This window comes from Phyllobates terribilis, unplaced genomic scaffold (genome assembly GCF_046119375.1).
Source record: "Phyllobates terribilis strain yellow unplaced genomic scaffold, ASM4611937v1 Scaffold_3__8_contigs__length_932513732, whole genome shotgun sequence".
NCBI lineage: Eukaryota > Metazoa > Chordata > Amphibia > Anura > Dendrobatidae > Phyllobates > Phyllobates terribilis.
The window spans coordinates 847,031,968-847,047,515 of record NW_027362763.1 but is presented as its reverse complement, the minus strand read 5'-3'; the positions used below and the strand labels follow the sequence as shown (position 1 = coordinate 847,047,515).

Genomic DNA, 15,548 nt, shown 5'->3' with positions numbered 1-15,548 from the left:
TGGTCGCGGCCAGAATTGGCGCCGGATTTGAAACGCGCAGGCTACCGTCGGGAGATCAGCGGCGACTCAGCCGGGAGATGACCGGTGCTAGCCGGTCATCTCCCGGCTGCTCGCAGCAGAAGTACCCCGACTGGCGGCCTCGCTCCCCGGTCCTCCCTTCACACTTGCCTCGTGGTCAGCGATGTTGTCACAAGCAGTATTGACAACATGACGTAATTACAAAATTCATTAGGGACCCCGGGGGGATACATTGGGGGGTTAATTTAAAGTAGTGCACAGCCCATTTAAACACTGCTTCGCTGATTAGTCGCGCCCGGTCGGCCACATGCATATTCTAGAATACCCGATGCGTTAGAATCGGGCCACCATCTAGTACTGTATAAACAGCCAATATATCCATGCTGGCCTATGGATGAGATATACCACTGAATGCCAGAGCGTTGGCCTATCTTGGAGGTATGTGTGGGAGGCACATGCCATGAAATCCTTCCAGGGTATCCCACCAGAATAACTGACAGTACGGTGTAAAAGCACCTGAAATTCATAAATTATTTGCAAAATCACTTTCAAACACTTCTGATGTTTTTTAATAACAGCAAAATAATGACTTTTTTTGTCTTCTTGATAATTGTTATTGAAGCTACTTGGAAAATAAACTCTTTCTAAATCATTAGTCCTTCCTGTTGTCAAAGGAAATTCCATAGAAAATTCTTTGGACTGAACAGTATGAAGTTTTCCTTTTTTCCAAAGTCAGTTTCTGAAAATGTATGGTGCGAGAGATCGTCTGGGTTCTGCAGTTGCTGAAAATGGCTGTGTCTGCTTTCCTGGGTCTTGCATGATTGGCAGATGGTTGGGTTGCCATGGCTCAACAGGCCGCTTGCCAGAACGACAACATGACCTGTTGGAGACCCCAGCGGGCATTGTGGAATGTTATGGACCAACAACAAGCGGCTTATAGAAGCAACCAGGAGTGAGCTGGAGGGAACCAGCCAATCATATTAAACTCCAGAATGGACTTTTGGAAATATGCCTAACTTTTTTCTGCACTTCTAATCCACAAACATGTTTCTCATAAGGCACCCCCTATTTATGCCTTACTTACTGCATTACCTTAGTTTGTAAAGATGTTAAGCAATTACTAATGAAACCTTTGCAATAAAATACATGCTTAGTGTGAAATCATGTCAAAGGACTGGAAGAAACTATTTTCTTGTGTATCTGTAGGCACATTATGAACATTGTGGACATATTTCTAACTGATGAGTTAAAGCTGAGCCATGATGCTGCCATAGATCCAGTTTCCAATGGATCCAAATAGGCATTGACAAAGACGTCATTGCTTTTAATGGAGCTCATTAGATTTGAAGTACCTTTAAAGGCAAGAATATTTATGGAAGAAGAAAACTTTACCAATACTTAAAGGTTTAAAGAGGTTATCCAGGACTTGTATTATTTTTGTATATAGGGCTAAAAACTAACAGGCAGGTAGTTGATAACTACCTCCCTGTTCTGACTAGGGCCTATCTGTTGCGGCTCAGGTGGCGATTCTCTTGATTCATTTCACCTCTCGTTAGCAGGGCAGCACCTTCTCTTCTGATCTCCTCTGTCGACAGGGCTTCACTGCAGATGTCATATAGATTGACAGCCGGCTCCCTGCAGTTAGTAGGCGGAGAGTCAGCTGTCAATCAGCATGATGTCTGCAGTGAAGCCCTGTCAACAGAGGAGATCGGAAAAGAAGATGCTGCTTTGTCAACATGACGTCAACGGAAACCTGGGAATCTCCAGCAGGACCTTTCCGTGACCACTGTGAGCCGGCAGAGATCAGTGCCGAGCAGAACAAGCAGGTAGTGAGTAGTGTTGAGTCACCCCCGTAGTGTTCGAGTTCGGTTCGGTTCGTCGAACACCCGTGTGTTCGCCGAACTGTTCGTCGAACTGTTCGTCGAACACCTTCGAACACCGTTAAAACCAATGGCAGGCAAACAAAAACACATAGAAACACATAGAAAACACCTTCAAAGGTGTCCAAAAGCTGACAAACTGCTCAGAAGACATAACTAACACATGGAAAAGTGACAAGTACATATAGTCATGCGAAAATAAAAGAGGTGGAGGAGTAAAAGGAGGGGGAGACACAGATATAGGCATGTCATGCCCTTCTAAAATCCAAAAAGTGAGAAGCCGACACGGCCAGTCCGCTCCTGCCCGTGCCACCTCCGTGTCGCCGGGTTTGTGCCAGAGCCGCGGTGAACCCTGACGGCCAGCCCCCCTCTCCCAATACTGGTGCCTGTCCGCTGGTGGGTCGAGCGAGCCCCCCTGTGGTGGAGGCAGCTCTAAGCTTTTTAATTTAAATTGTCTCTCTAATTTGAATGAATACACTTTAAATCCATTTACAAGGATCTATTGGAGGGCAAGTCTCATGCCAGCAGCCGCGGTAATTCCAGCTCCAGTAGCGTCCACTAAAGCTGCTGCAGTTAAAAAGCTTTTATAAGGATCGAGCTCGGCTGTCCACCGCAAGGCATCCTACTGCCAGTCCCAGCCCCTATGCCTTGGGGTGCCTCTTGATGCTCTTCACTAAGTATCCCATGGTCCCGAAGCATTTCCTTTGAAAAAATTAAGTGTCTAAACTACAGGTGGTGTAGCTTGCTTAACAGCCGGGATAATCCGCTGACTAGCAGACACTGCTACTAGGCACAAAGTATTTCCTGGGCTAGATGCAGTTAAAAATTTGTAATTAGATACTCTCGTTGGATGCTGAGAAAGCATTCCATAGAGTCTCCTGGCACGCCATATATGATTCTCTTAAAAAGCTTGGGGTAGGGGTCTAGGGGACCCTTTTATAGCCAAAATCACGGCCCTGTATCGCAATACGTCACCTAGGCTGAAGATAAATGGAACTGTAGCACCCTGAGGGCTCGGTTGCTACAGACGTATTGCACCTCACCCAGAGGTGTGATATCTCACTCTCAGGTAAGGATGGAGTGTGGATCAGGACCCGACACCTGCATGCATTACACCACATTGCCGTGGGGCAGGGCGACCAATATGCCCCTGAGATGGGCACGACAGTCCCTGTCCCTGGCTGGAGTGGGGGGAGGGAACACTGAGGAAGGGGAACCCTGTAGTGCAGGAGCAGGGAGGAAGCAGTTCCTGGGTGCATTGAGAAGGGAGTATAAAAGGTGGGCACCATCTTAGTTCAGTGCAGAGAAGTCTGAGCAGAAGTGGCAGGGAGCAGGGGCTCTGCATGAGCTCTGCTCCGGAGGCGGGCCTAGTAACAGAGGCCCAGGCCTGGAAGAGGGAGAAGGAAGGAAGATGAGCGGAGAAGGCTCCAGGAACGAGGAATGAAGGGATCCCAGGGGTGCGGACGGGCGAGTCGCCACCGCACGCCCGAATCCACCTGCGTGGAGGGGTCAGGCCAAAGGGGGAGACCGGTCCCCGAACTAGTGGAGGCAGGAAACGACCCTCAGCTAGAAACCGGAGGCTCTGACATTTTATGTGGCGCAGCCCCTCGCTACACCCGCTAGGAAGGCACCACATAGGGTCAGGGAAACTGGCGCCAAGTTTACCAAGAGGAGGCCCGAGGCAGCCGGACAGAAGTGTTGGCAAGAAAGGCCAGACAAAGGACACACAAAGGGGGTCCTGTGAAGTGCTCCAAAGTTATCTGGGAGTTGTCTGAGCCCCTCACCTGGTGAGCACAGTACGACGTGGGCAGCCGTTACCTGCAGACGTGGTCTGGATAATAAGAACTGTGAGTAAAGGCCCTGGACTGCATCACTGACTCCGTGTCGTTACTGCTGCTGCCCTGCACCATCACCCCCATCCTCCGCATACACTGCCCTGAGGCTATACTCCTCCCGTGGGGAGTTATGCTACGCTCTGCTGCACCCACAACACCAGCCTCAGCGGTCTGCCCTGTAGCGGCGGTTCACTCTGACCGCAATCCACGGGTGGCGTAGTCGGACATTTAAACATCAAAACCACATAAATAGTTCCGCCACTGGTTTGACCGCCCTGAGCCACGGAACCGGGTCGCCGCCACGAAGACTACAACCACCAGCATCCACCAAAAAGGGTCCGGCTCCGGGTGTCCCAAGGCCCAGGGGGTGCGTCAGAACATTTTCATCACCTTTCACAATCACCAATGGGACAAGGCAGGGATGTCCTCTGTCCCCTCTCTTATACATCCTAGTGACGGAGCACCTGCTCTCATCAATTCGCCATAACCCCAATATTAGGTGGATTGAGGTGGGAGGCACCGAGTACAAGTGCTCTCTATTTGCTGATGATGTCCTAGTATATATCACTCAATCACATATATCCATCCCTGCTGTTATGGCTGAAATAGATCACTTTGTTACATGGTAAAATTTTAAAATCAATGCAGCGAAGTCTGAGGCCCTCGATGTCTCCCTCCCCAAATCCATATAGGATTCCATCCAGTCCAACTTTCCCTTTGCCTGGCCCTCACAGGGTATCAAATACTTAGGAATTCCTATTCATAGAGACCTCTCCCATCTATGTTATCTTAATTTTGGGCCCTTTATTGAACAATTCCATACAGACCATGGTTGGCAAGTTAGAACTGTAAGATTCACTACGTAAACCACTGGTGTTTTGTGGAAAAGCACATGTACACTGCGTTCCAAATTATTATGCAAAAAGTGTTTAGGAGTGATAAGGGAAGAATTTGTTTGTTTGTCAGTTAAACTCATTGATGGTGATGTGTGTCAGGGCTCTTTATATCACTGTAAGCAATTGCAGACACCTGTGCTAATTAGTTTGGCAGGTGTGTCCAATGAAAGGCAAGACTACTTAAGAAGGCTCTCTCACATTATTAAGCAGCCTACATTTTCTGCCAAAATGGGAAAGAAAAAGGATGTGTCGGCTGCTGAGAAGCAACAAATTGTGGAGTGTTTAGGTCAAGGCATGACTACAATCAACATTGTGCGATGATCAGGATGAAGTGTCTTGGCAATCAAGAAGTATGTAGCTGATTCACAGTACACACGTGTGCGTGCTGATAAGGGCAAATTGAGGACTCTTTCCTACAGGCAATTACGTCAGGTTGAAAGAGCAGCGGCAAAAAAGCCTTGTCATAGCAGCAGACAAGTTTTTGAAGCTGCTTGTGCCTCCAACGTCCCCCGAACAACAAGATGCAGGGTCCTTCAGAGGTTTGCAGCTGTGCATACGCCATCCTGTCGACCTCCTCTATCCACTTCACACAAGCAGAAACGGCTCCAGTGGGCCAAACATTACATGAAGACTGATTTCAAAACTGTTTTGTTCACGGATGAGTGCCGTGCAGCGCTCGATGGTCCAGATGGATGGAGTGGAGGATGGCTGGTTGATGGACACCCCACGCAAACACGGCTACAGCGCCAACAAGGAGGAGGTGGAGTAATGTTTTGGGCTGGAATCATGGGGAGAGAGATTGTCGGCCCCTTTAGGATCCCTGAAGGCGCTAAAGATGAACTCCATAATGTATGTGGATTTTCTCAAACAGCACTTCCTGCCATGGTTCAAGAAGAAGAACCGTGTATTTCACAGCAAGATCATTTTTCTGCATGATAATGCACCATCTCATGCTGCACATAAAACATCTGCATCTCTGGCTGATATGGGCATAAAAGGGGACAAACTTATGGTGTGACCCCCATGCTCCCCTGACCTCTACCCCATTCAGAACCTTTGGAGCATCATTAAAAGGAGTGTCTATGATGGCGGGAGGCAGTTCACATCTAAGCAACAGCTCTGGGAGGGTATTCTGTCCTCATGCAAAACAATTGAAGCAGAAACCATCCAAAACCTGACAAATTCAATGGACGAGAGAGTTCAGAAGCTCCTTTCGAACAAGGGGTCCTATGTGAAAATGTAACATCACCTAGAATAAAGTTTTGAGTTGAAAACTGTTTGATTTCAGTTTCTAACAACCTGCTAATGCTTATAATTTCAAAAATGACCATTTTTTTGGTCTTTATTAAAATGAAAAGGTTGATCGAAAAGTTTGGGGGATCTAAGAGTGTGGCAACACAGTAGTCATGATTACTTCGAATTCTGACAATATGAGGGTCATGCTGCAGGTAGTGCAGCAAGAAGGCACTTATGTGTCTTGCGCATCTCGGAGCCCCAAAATTATTTTCCGGGCTAGATGCAGCTAAAAATTATTTTTAATTTTAAATCTGGTGGAGCTTATTATAGATGGCCTAATAGGATCAGTGCTGCACACTGCTACAAAGCCCAAATTATTTTCCAGTCAAGATACAGATAAACATGATTAGTAATTTGAAAGCTTAAAACGGTTGGTAGGGTGATTTTAACCAATCATCAAGCTTTTACTCTCCCCAGGATGACACAGGGGTAGAAAAGTCGTTTCGGATCCATGATTTGTTCATCTTTATGAACGTGAGTCTGTCTACATTATCAGTGGAGAGCCGCGTGCGCTTATCTGTCAGCACACCACCAGCAGCGCTAAACACACGTTCAGACAGAACGCTGGCTGCGGGGCATGACAAGATCTCCAAGGCGTAAGTGGCTAGCTCCGGCCATTTATCCAGATTGGAAGCCCAAAAAGAGCAAGGGTCCAGTGACACAGTCGTGGCTTCAATGTTTACTTGGAGATACTCCTGTACCATCGTCTCTAGGCGTTGACTATGTGTCAGACTTCTTGTCTCCTGTGGCCTTGCAAAGGATGGGCTAAAAAATTGGTGAAATGATTCCGCAAAATTGATGTTACCAGCAGATACTGTGGTTCTGTTACGGTTTGAGTGCTGAACACTTGACGGTCCCACGGTTGGCAAGTTGGAACTGTGAGATTCACTACGTGCAAACTGTAAGATTCTGCAACAGTCTCTGCTGATACTCCTGCATGCGTGCATCCCTTTCTATGGCAGGAATAATTTCGGCAAATTTACTTTTGTACCGGGGATCTAACAGTGTGGCAACCCAGTAGTCAGGATTATTTCTAATTCTCACAATTCGAGGGTCATGTTGCAGGTAGTGCAGCAAGAAGGCACTCATGTGTGTTGCGCATCCAGGAGCACCAAGTCCCTGTTGTGTTGGTGGCGAGGTAACAATCATGCTTCCTTCCTCTGTCCTCTCCCCCCAACCTCGCACAACAGAAATGTGATCAAGGTCTCCCTCATCTGATGAGTCTTCCATCAGTTCGTCCTCCACTTCTTCCTGGGCTCCTGCACCTTCCTCACTAGTTTGGCTGCTACCATGCGCCCTGGTAAAACCATCTCCCCCACCCTCACATGCCTGCCGCCTTGGTGCTGCCAACCGTCTGGACCTTGCAGATGTTAGCCCTTCCGCATACAACTCCTCCTCCTCTACTTCCTCCACCTCCTCTTGTGCCACCACCTGACTCCGAATTCTGTTTAACATGTGCTCCAGCATGTAAATCAGCGGAATAGTCATGCTGATAATGGCATCATCAGCACTAAACATCTTCGTCGCCATTTCAAAACTGTGCAGAAGGGTGCATAGGTCCCTGATCTGAGACCACTCCTCCAGCGTGATTTGCCCCACCTCTGGATCTCGTTGGCCCAGGCTATACGTCAGAACGTATTGCACCAGGACTTGTCGGTGCTGCCACAGTCGCTGCAACATGTGCAGAGTTGAATTCCACCGGGTAGGCACATCGCATTTTAGCCGGTGAAGTGGCAGGCCCAACGACTTCTGTAGAGATGTAAGTCGCTGAGCTCCGGGATGCGAAAGGCGGAAGTGAGCACACAGCGACCGTGCCCTCTGCAGAAGGCCATCTAGTCTGGGATAGTGGGCTAAAAATTGCTGGACAACCAGGTTCAACACGTGAGCCATACAAGGCACGTGTGTGACATTGCCCCGGCGAAGGGCCGCACCCAGGTTTGCAGCATTGTCGCACACGGCCTTCCCTGGTTTCAGGTCCAGTGGAGACAGCCATTCATGAAATTGGTTCTCCAGAGCTGACCACAACTCCTCAGCTGTGTGACTCACATTTCCCAGACATTTCAAAGTAAAAACCGCCTGATGACGTTGAGCCCTACTGCCAGCATAGTAAGGAGGTGTGCAGGATCCCTTCTGCGCAGTTAGAAAGCTTGTGGCATGACCAGACAGGCTTTGGGTGCAGGTGGAAGACCGAGAGGAGGTTGAGGAGGCAGAAGCAGTGGAGGAACTTTGACATAAAGAGGATTGACGCACAACTCGTGGGGACGGCAAGACTTGGACAGCAGCCCCTTGTCCTGCTGTCACCATAGTTACCCAGTGCCCAGTCAGCGACATGTAACGCCCCTGTCCATGCCTACTCGTCCAAGTGTCTGTGGTGAAATGCACCCTGTCACACACAGAGTTTCTCAAAGAAGCGGTGATGTTGTGTGCAACATGCTGGTGGAGCGCAGGCACACCTTTCTTTGAGAAGTAGTGCCGACTGGGCATCTGGTACTGGGGCACTGCGACGGACATAAGGTCTCGAAAATCCTCTGTGTCCACCAGGCGGAAAGGCAGCATTTCTGTAGCCAAGAGCTTGCAGATGGTGAAATTCAACCTCTTAGCTTTCTCATGGCTAGGAGGAAATGGTCTTTTACTTGTCCACATCTGAGGGACCGAGGGCTGGCTATTGTGCTTAGACGGGGTTGATAAGGGTGTCCCCGGCAAACTGCCGGTCTGTGAGGAAGATGCAGGCGGACATGTTAGGTTGCCTTGATCCAAAGGTGGTGCTATCGATGTCGGACAGCGCTCAACACCAGCTGGTGTTACCACCTCCAAAGAAAATGATGACCTGCCAATCACGCTGGCTGTTGCGGGTAAAGAGGTGGCAGGTCTGCGCCCCAAAACAGGTGTGACTGCTGTCCCCCCAGTCACAGAGGATGAAGAGGCCGCGGATGCACAAGATATGGCAGACGGTGGTTGGCCCGGCCGGCTAGGCCGCATTGTAGCACACTGAGCTTCCCACTGCAACTTATGCTTCATGTCCATGTGCCGGTTCATGCATGAAATACTCAAACTATGTATTTTTTGGCCTCTACTTAGCTTTTGCTGACAAATGTTACAGATAACACGAGTTGGGTCATCTTTATCGATCTGAAAAAATGCCCAGGCTATGCAAGGCTTAGCACCCATGCGACCTGAAGAGCCACCACGACTTGTGGTGAGAGGCAGAGTTGTGTTTGAGGATGCAGTTGTTGACGTGCTTCCAGTACTACGTCTCTGTCCAGGAAGGCGCAACCTGACCTCGTCGTCACTAGCATCTTCCTCCACCTCCTCTGCTGACCTCATCTCTTGGCTGACTGTGGGTTGACAGTAAGTGGGATCTCCAACCTCATCATCATCACCCTGTGTGTTATCACACCCGTCGTCCTCAGAGCCAACCTGTTCCTGCCCTGACAAAAAACTAAAGTTGTCGCTCCAATCAGGTATTTGAGTCTTATCATCGTCTTCCTCATTGTCTCCACCAACAGGAGTTACAGTTTGGGAATGAGGGTCTACATTATGGTCAGAACCTTCTGAATCTGGTCCTGGATCCGACTCATAAAGATTCTGGGCATCAGTGCAGATCATTTCCTCGTCTGGATTCACAGAAGCGCTGGAGTCGACCTCTGATTCCCAGGCTATAGTATGAGTAAACAGCTCTGCAGACTCAACCATCTGTTCTACCTCATACTCAGACGGGCAGCTGGAGATTTGGTAGCTGTGAGGAAGCAAGTGCGATTTGGGTGACACCTTTGAGGACTGGAGTATTTGTGATGTTGAAGTTGATGTGGAGGAGAGCCCACTTAAAGGAGCACTTGATATCCGTTGAAGCACCTGCTGTTTTTGTGCCTCATCTGGAATTTGTAGCGATTGGCGTGGCCGTAAGAAAGGGATCTTATCACATTGTCCGCTAAAAGAAGTAGACATTTTAGTTTGGCTGGAAGATGGTCTTTCTTCTGCAGATGTTACTGTTGCTTTAACACCTACCCCACGGACACAACCTTTTTTCCCCTTCCCAACACGCCTATTCCCCTTTCCACCAGCAGCAGGCCTTTTTCCACTCATTTTGGTGGTTAACTAATTCACAACTCTGGAGTTGTTTGCACAAAAAAACAATGGATGGTAACCGAGCAGAGCTGAGTGGCCAAACTGTGGTATTAGGCCAAAACTATTGGCTGGGTTAGATGCAGAAAAAAATTATATTCAATTTGCAACCTGATGGAGGTCAGTATAGATGGACTAATACAACAAGTCCCACACACAGCTAGAAGCCCAATATTTTTTCAGAGGTAGATGCAGAAAAAAATATATTCAGTTTGCAACCTGATGGAGGTCAGTATAGATGGACTAACAGAGAAAGTCCCACACACTGCTAGAAGGCCAAATATTTTTTCAGAGCTAGATGCAGATATAAATTATTTTTAATTTGCAACCTGATGGAGGTCAGTATAGATGGACTAACAGAGAAACTCCCACACACTACTAGAAGGCCAAATATTTTTTCAGAGCTAGATGCAGAAAAAAATTATATTCAGTTTGCAACCTGATGGAGGTCTGTATAGATGGATTAATAGAACAAGACCCACACACAGCTAGAAGCCCAATATTTTTTCAGAGGTAGATGCAGAAAAACATATATTCAGTTTGCAACCTGATGGAGGTCAGTATAGATGGACTAATACAACAAGTCCCACACACAGCTAGAAGCCCAATATTTTTTCAGAGGTAGATGCAGAAAAAAATATATTCAGTTTGCAACCTGATGGAGGTCAGTATAGATGGACTAATACAACAAGTCCCACACACAGCTAGAAGCCCAAATATTTTTTCAGAGGTACTGTAGATGCAGATAAAAATTATTTTTAATTTGCAACCTGATGGAGGTCAGTATAGATGGACTAATAGAGAAAGTCCGACACACTACTAGAAGGCCAAATATTTTTTCAGAGCTAGATGCAGAAAAAAATTATATTCAGTTTGCAACCTGATGGAGGTCAGTATAGATGGATTAATAGAACAAGACCCACACACAGCTAGAAGCCCAATATTTTTTCAGAGGTAGATGCAGAAAAAAATATATTCAGTTTGCAACCTGATGGAGGTCAGTATAGATGGACTAACAGAGAAAGTCCCACACACTACTAGAAGGCCAAATATTTTTTCAGAGCTAGATGCAGAAAAAAATTATATTCAGTTTGCAACCTGATGGAGGTCAGTATAGATGGATTAATAGAACAAGACCCACACACAGCTAGAAGCCCAATATTTTTTCAGAGGTAGATGCAGAAAAAAATATATTCAGTTTGCAACCTGATGGAGGTCAGTATAGATGGACTAACAGAGAAAGTCCCACACACTACTAGAAGGCCAAATATTTTTTCAGAGCTAGATGCAGAAAAAAATTATATTCAGTTTGCAACCTGATGGAGGTCTGTATAGATGGATTAATAGAACAAGACCCACACACAGCTAGAAGCCCAATATTTTTTCAGAGGTAGATGCAGAAAAAAATATATTCAGTTTGCAACCTGATGGAGGTCAGTATAGATGGACTAATACAACAAGTCCCACACACAGCTAGAAGCCCAATATTTTTTCAGAGGTAGATGCAGAAAAAAATATATTCAGTTTGCAACCTGATGGAGGTCAGTATAGATGGACTAATACAACAAGTCCCACACACAGCTAGAAGCCCAAATATTTTTTCAGAGGTACTGTAGATGCAGATAAAAATTATTTTTAATTTGCAACCTGATGGAGGTCAGTATAGATGGACTAATAGAGAAAGTCCGACACACTACTAGAAGGCCAAATATTTTTTCAGAGCTAGATGCAGAAAAAAATTATATTCAGTTTGCAACCTGATGGAGGTCAGTATAGATGGATTAATAGAACAAGACCCACACACAGCTAGAAGCCCAATATTTTTTCAGAGGTAGATGCAGAAAAAAATATATTCAGTTTGCAACCTGATGGAGGTCAGTATAGATGGACTAACAGAGAAAGTCCCACACACTACTAGAAGGCCAAATATTTTTTCAGAGCTAGATGCAGAAAAAAATTATATTCAGTTTGCAACCTGATGGAGGTCTGTATAGATGGATTAATAGAACAAGACCCACACACAGCTAGAAGCCCAATATTTTTTCAGAGGTAGATGCAGAAAAAAATATATTCAGTTTGCAACCTGATGGAGGTCAGTATAGATGGACTAATACAACAAGTCCCACACACAGCTAGAAGCCTATTATTTTTTCAGAGGTAGATGCAGAAAAAAATATATTCAGTTTGCAACCTGATGGAGGTCAGTATAGGTGGACTAATAGAACAAGTCCCACACACTGCTAGAAGGCCAAATATTTTTTCAGAGCTAGATGCAGAAAAAAATTATATTCAGTTTGCAACCTGATGGAGGTCAGTATAGATGGATTAATAGAACAAGACCCACACACAGCTAGAAGCCCAATATTTTTTCAGAGGTAGATGCAGAAAAAAATTATATTCAGTTTGCAACCTGATGGAGGTCAGTATAGATGGATTAATAGAACAAGACCCACACACCGCTAGAAGCCCAATATTTTTTCAGAGCTAGATGCAGAAAAAAATTATATTCAGTTTGCAACCTGATGGAGGTCAGTATAGATGGATTAATAGAACAAGACCCACACACAGCTAGAAGCCCAATATTTTTTCAGAGCTAGATGCAGAAAAAAATTAGATTCAGTTTGCAACCTAATGGAGGTCAGTATAGATGGACTAATAGAATGATGCTATGCCCAAAAGATTTTACTTCACTAGGTGCAGTAAAAAAATTGGTATTCTATACACAGGTGGTATATCTTGCAACACAGATAGGCTACTCCACTGACTAACACACTCTGCAATAGGCCAAAAAGGATTAGCTTTGCTAGATTCAGCCAAATGCTGTGAAAAAAACTTGCACAGCACTGGCACAGACCTGCCTGGCAAAAACTGATAGGAACTGATGTAACCTAGTCCTGAAAAGGACTCCAATTACAATGTCTTTACTCCCACAACCTATCTATTTAAGAGCACAGACCCGCCTGATAAAAGTCGTAGGAAATGCTGTAACCTAGTCCTTAAAAGGACTGCAATCACAACTATTCCCTACTCCCAAGCTATCTGTATATTTGTGCGAAAATTGGCTTTAAATTAACAAGGTATAGCGCACACAGCAACAGCGGTGCCGTCTAACACGCAGCTGCAGCAGTGAGAAAATGGTGGCGACGGGGAAAATGGCTTGGTCTTATAGGGCAAGGACATGTGACATACACTGCCAATGACACATGCCCTTGCTTGTGTGAAAAAAAGCACTTCGCTCCGTGTGTGCGCTGCTGATAGGCTGACAGATTGCACCTCCCCACTGTAAATGCGGGAAAGAGAAAAAAAAATGGAGATCTTCATTGTTCCTGCAGAGATCCATACCCTGCCCCTCCCCCCACCCCGCTGTACACTCAAACTGCGTATTAACATTAATTTTCATCATTACTGAGAAAAAATCCAGCTATGATTTTGGTGCACGAACAGTTATCGAACAGCCGAATTTTTCTCAAATTGTTCGTGTTCGCCGAACGGCTCGAACACCGCCCAAAACAGCTCGAATTTGAGATTGGCGAACAGTTCGAGTAGAACAACGCTCATCTCTAGTAGTGAGCAACTACCGTACACAAAAAAATGAATTCTCGGATAACCCCTTTAAACTCTCAGCAGAATTATTACTACCCTAATCTCAGGCAATAAGATTCCGCATTACAATATGGCATTTCAGAAGTGACATAGGGTTCGATTCATTATTACAATTGGGGCTTTTGTTTAGTCTCGTTCTTGGTATTTTTTGCCTGTTTTTCATTTGCGTCTAATTTTTCCTTTAATTTCCACCTCTTTTAAAGTCTATATTATGTGTTCGCCTTTCTTTTATGTTTGCCACTGTGGGTGAAGTTTAGGGCTTCTGGATGTTTTCACCTGATTCATTATTTGTGCCATTTTCAAAAGTCTTACACTGAATTGGTTTTATCTATGCCTACATTTTTGGTGCAATATCTGTGCAACTTTTTGCATTAAGAACTTGGATTCAAGGATTAAAGACAAAAATAATGACCATTTTTTTGACTTTGCGCAAAATTCTTGAACTTTGTGCGCCATTTTGCAGAATTTGGAGAAAAAAATAGCAACAAATACCACAAGACAAAAAAAAGAAAAGAAAAGTCACTTAAAAAAACCCCCTGTATATCATGAATAGAAGTCATAGCTTCAAAAATAGCCGGGTATGGGTAAAAATGTCTGCTGGGACTCTTGTCTTTGTCTGACTCTGCTTGATCAATGGGTCGCTTCTTGTTTGGTATAAATCTGTCAGCATGCCAGTCGCGTCATTATTTCATACTCCCATGGCAAGATGAGTCCAATTTCAGGTTCCCTATTAAGGGAAGATACAAATAGAGTCCTGCTCGTGATGTTTTTTTATGAATATTTTCATGAGCGTGTTTGTTCTAAATAGTATAGGACTTCTATGCAGTATTTATTGGGCATAAACCATAGGAAATGTGACAATATAAAAGCATTATGTTATAAATCACTGTGAATGACTCCTTTTCCATGTAATACCCATTATGGAGACCACACAATGCTAGCCGGCTTATGTCTACTGCTCATTGCGCCATTCATATAACTTACTTTTATGTTCCTACCATATAACATGTAGTGGAAACTTTATATCATGTTAGGATAAAACTATGTAACAAAGACCAGACACATTGTACTGCATATATCTGTGTTAAAATTAACTTTCATTGGTGATTCTTTGGCGATGTGTTAATTGATACGGACATATTTACTTTATATTTGTACATTATTTCAGAATTTCTAATTCTAAACCCTTTCTCCATTACTAGTGAACTGTCTAGACAAGCATGTCCATCAGTGCCCAGAAAGAGTGGCGTTGATCTGGGAAAGGGATGAGCCGGGGACGCATGTAAAGATCACATACAGGTAGGAAATGTGCAGATTTTGTGTTTCATTTTTACTAAACCTCCTTCATGTTTCTTCTCATGTTCTTCTCTTTTACTGAGAATAAGAATGATAGAATTTGAGCCATGTATACAAAACATGTGACTGTCTATATCCTAAACAATGATGTTATCATTATACATGTGTCACACAATTAACGCATGCTGTGAGGATTCTCCGGTGGCGGCGCTGGGAGCGAGCAGTCATGTGACAGCAAGTATCGCAATATGCATAACCCCAGCAACATTTTGAGCGAGATTGCACACAGCTAGTCGGCATGTGGCCGTAAGTATACAGTGCTGGCCAAAAGTATTGGCACCCCTGCAATTCTGTCAGATAATACTCAGTTTCTTCCTGAAAATGATTGCAATCACAAATTCTTTGGTCTTATCTTCATTTAATTTGCTTGCAAGGAAAACACACAAAAGAGAATGAAGCAAAAATCAAATCATTGATCATTTCACACAAAACTCCAAAAATGGGCCAGACAAAAGTATTGGCACCCTTAGCCTAATACTTGGTTGCACAACCTTTAGCCAAAATAACTGCGAACAACCGCTTCCGGTAACCATCAATGAGTT

At 45.1% G+C, this 15,548-nt stretch overlaps 1 protein-coding gene across 1 annotated transcript in view; it reads left to right on the top strand.

Moving 5' to 3' along the window:
* Positions 1-15,548, top strand: part of ACSS1 (acyl-CoA synthetase short chain family member 1) — a 151,627-nt gene that overhangs the window by 19,534 nt on the left and 116,545 nt on the right. Inside the window, exon 2 of the mRNA XM_073672513.1 lies at positions 14,853-14,949. Within this exon, the coding sequence (XP_073528614.1) occupies positions 14,853-14,949 (97 nt within the window). The remainder of the gene's footprint in view (positions 1-14,852; positions 14,950-15,548) is intronic.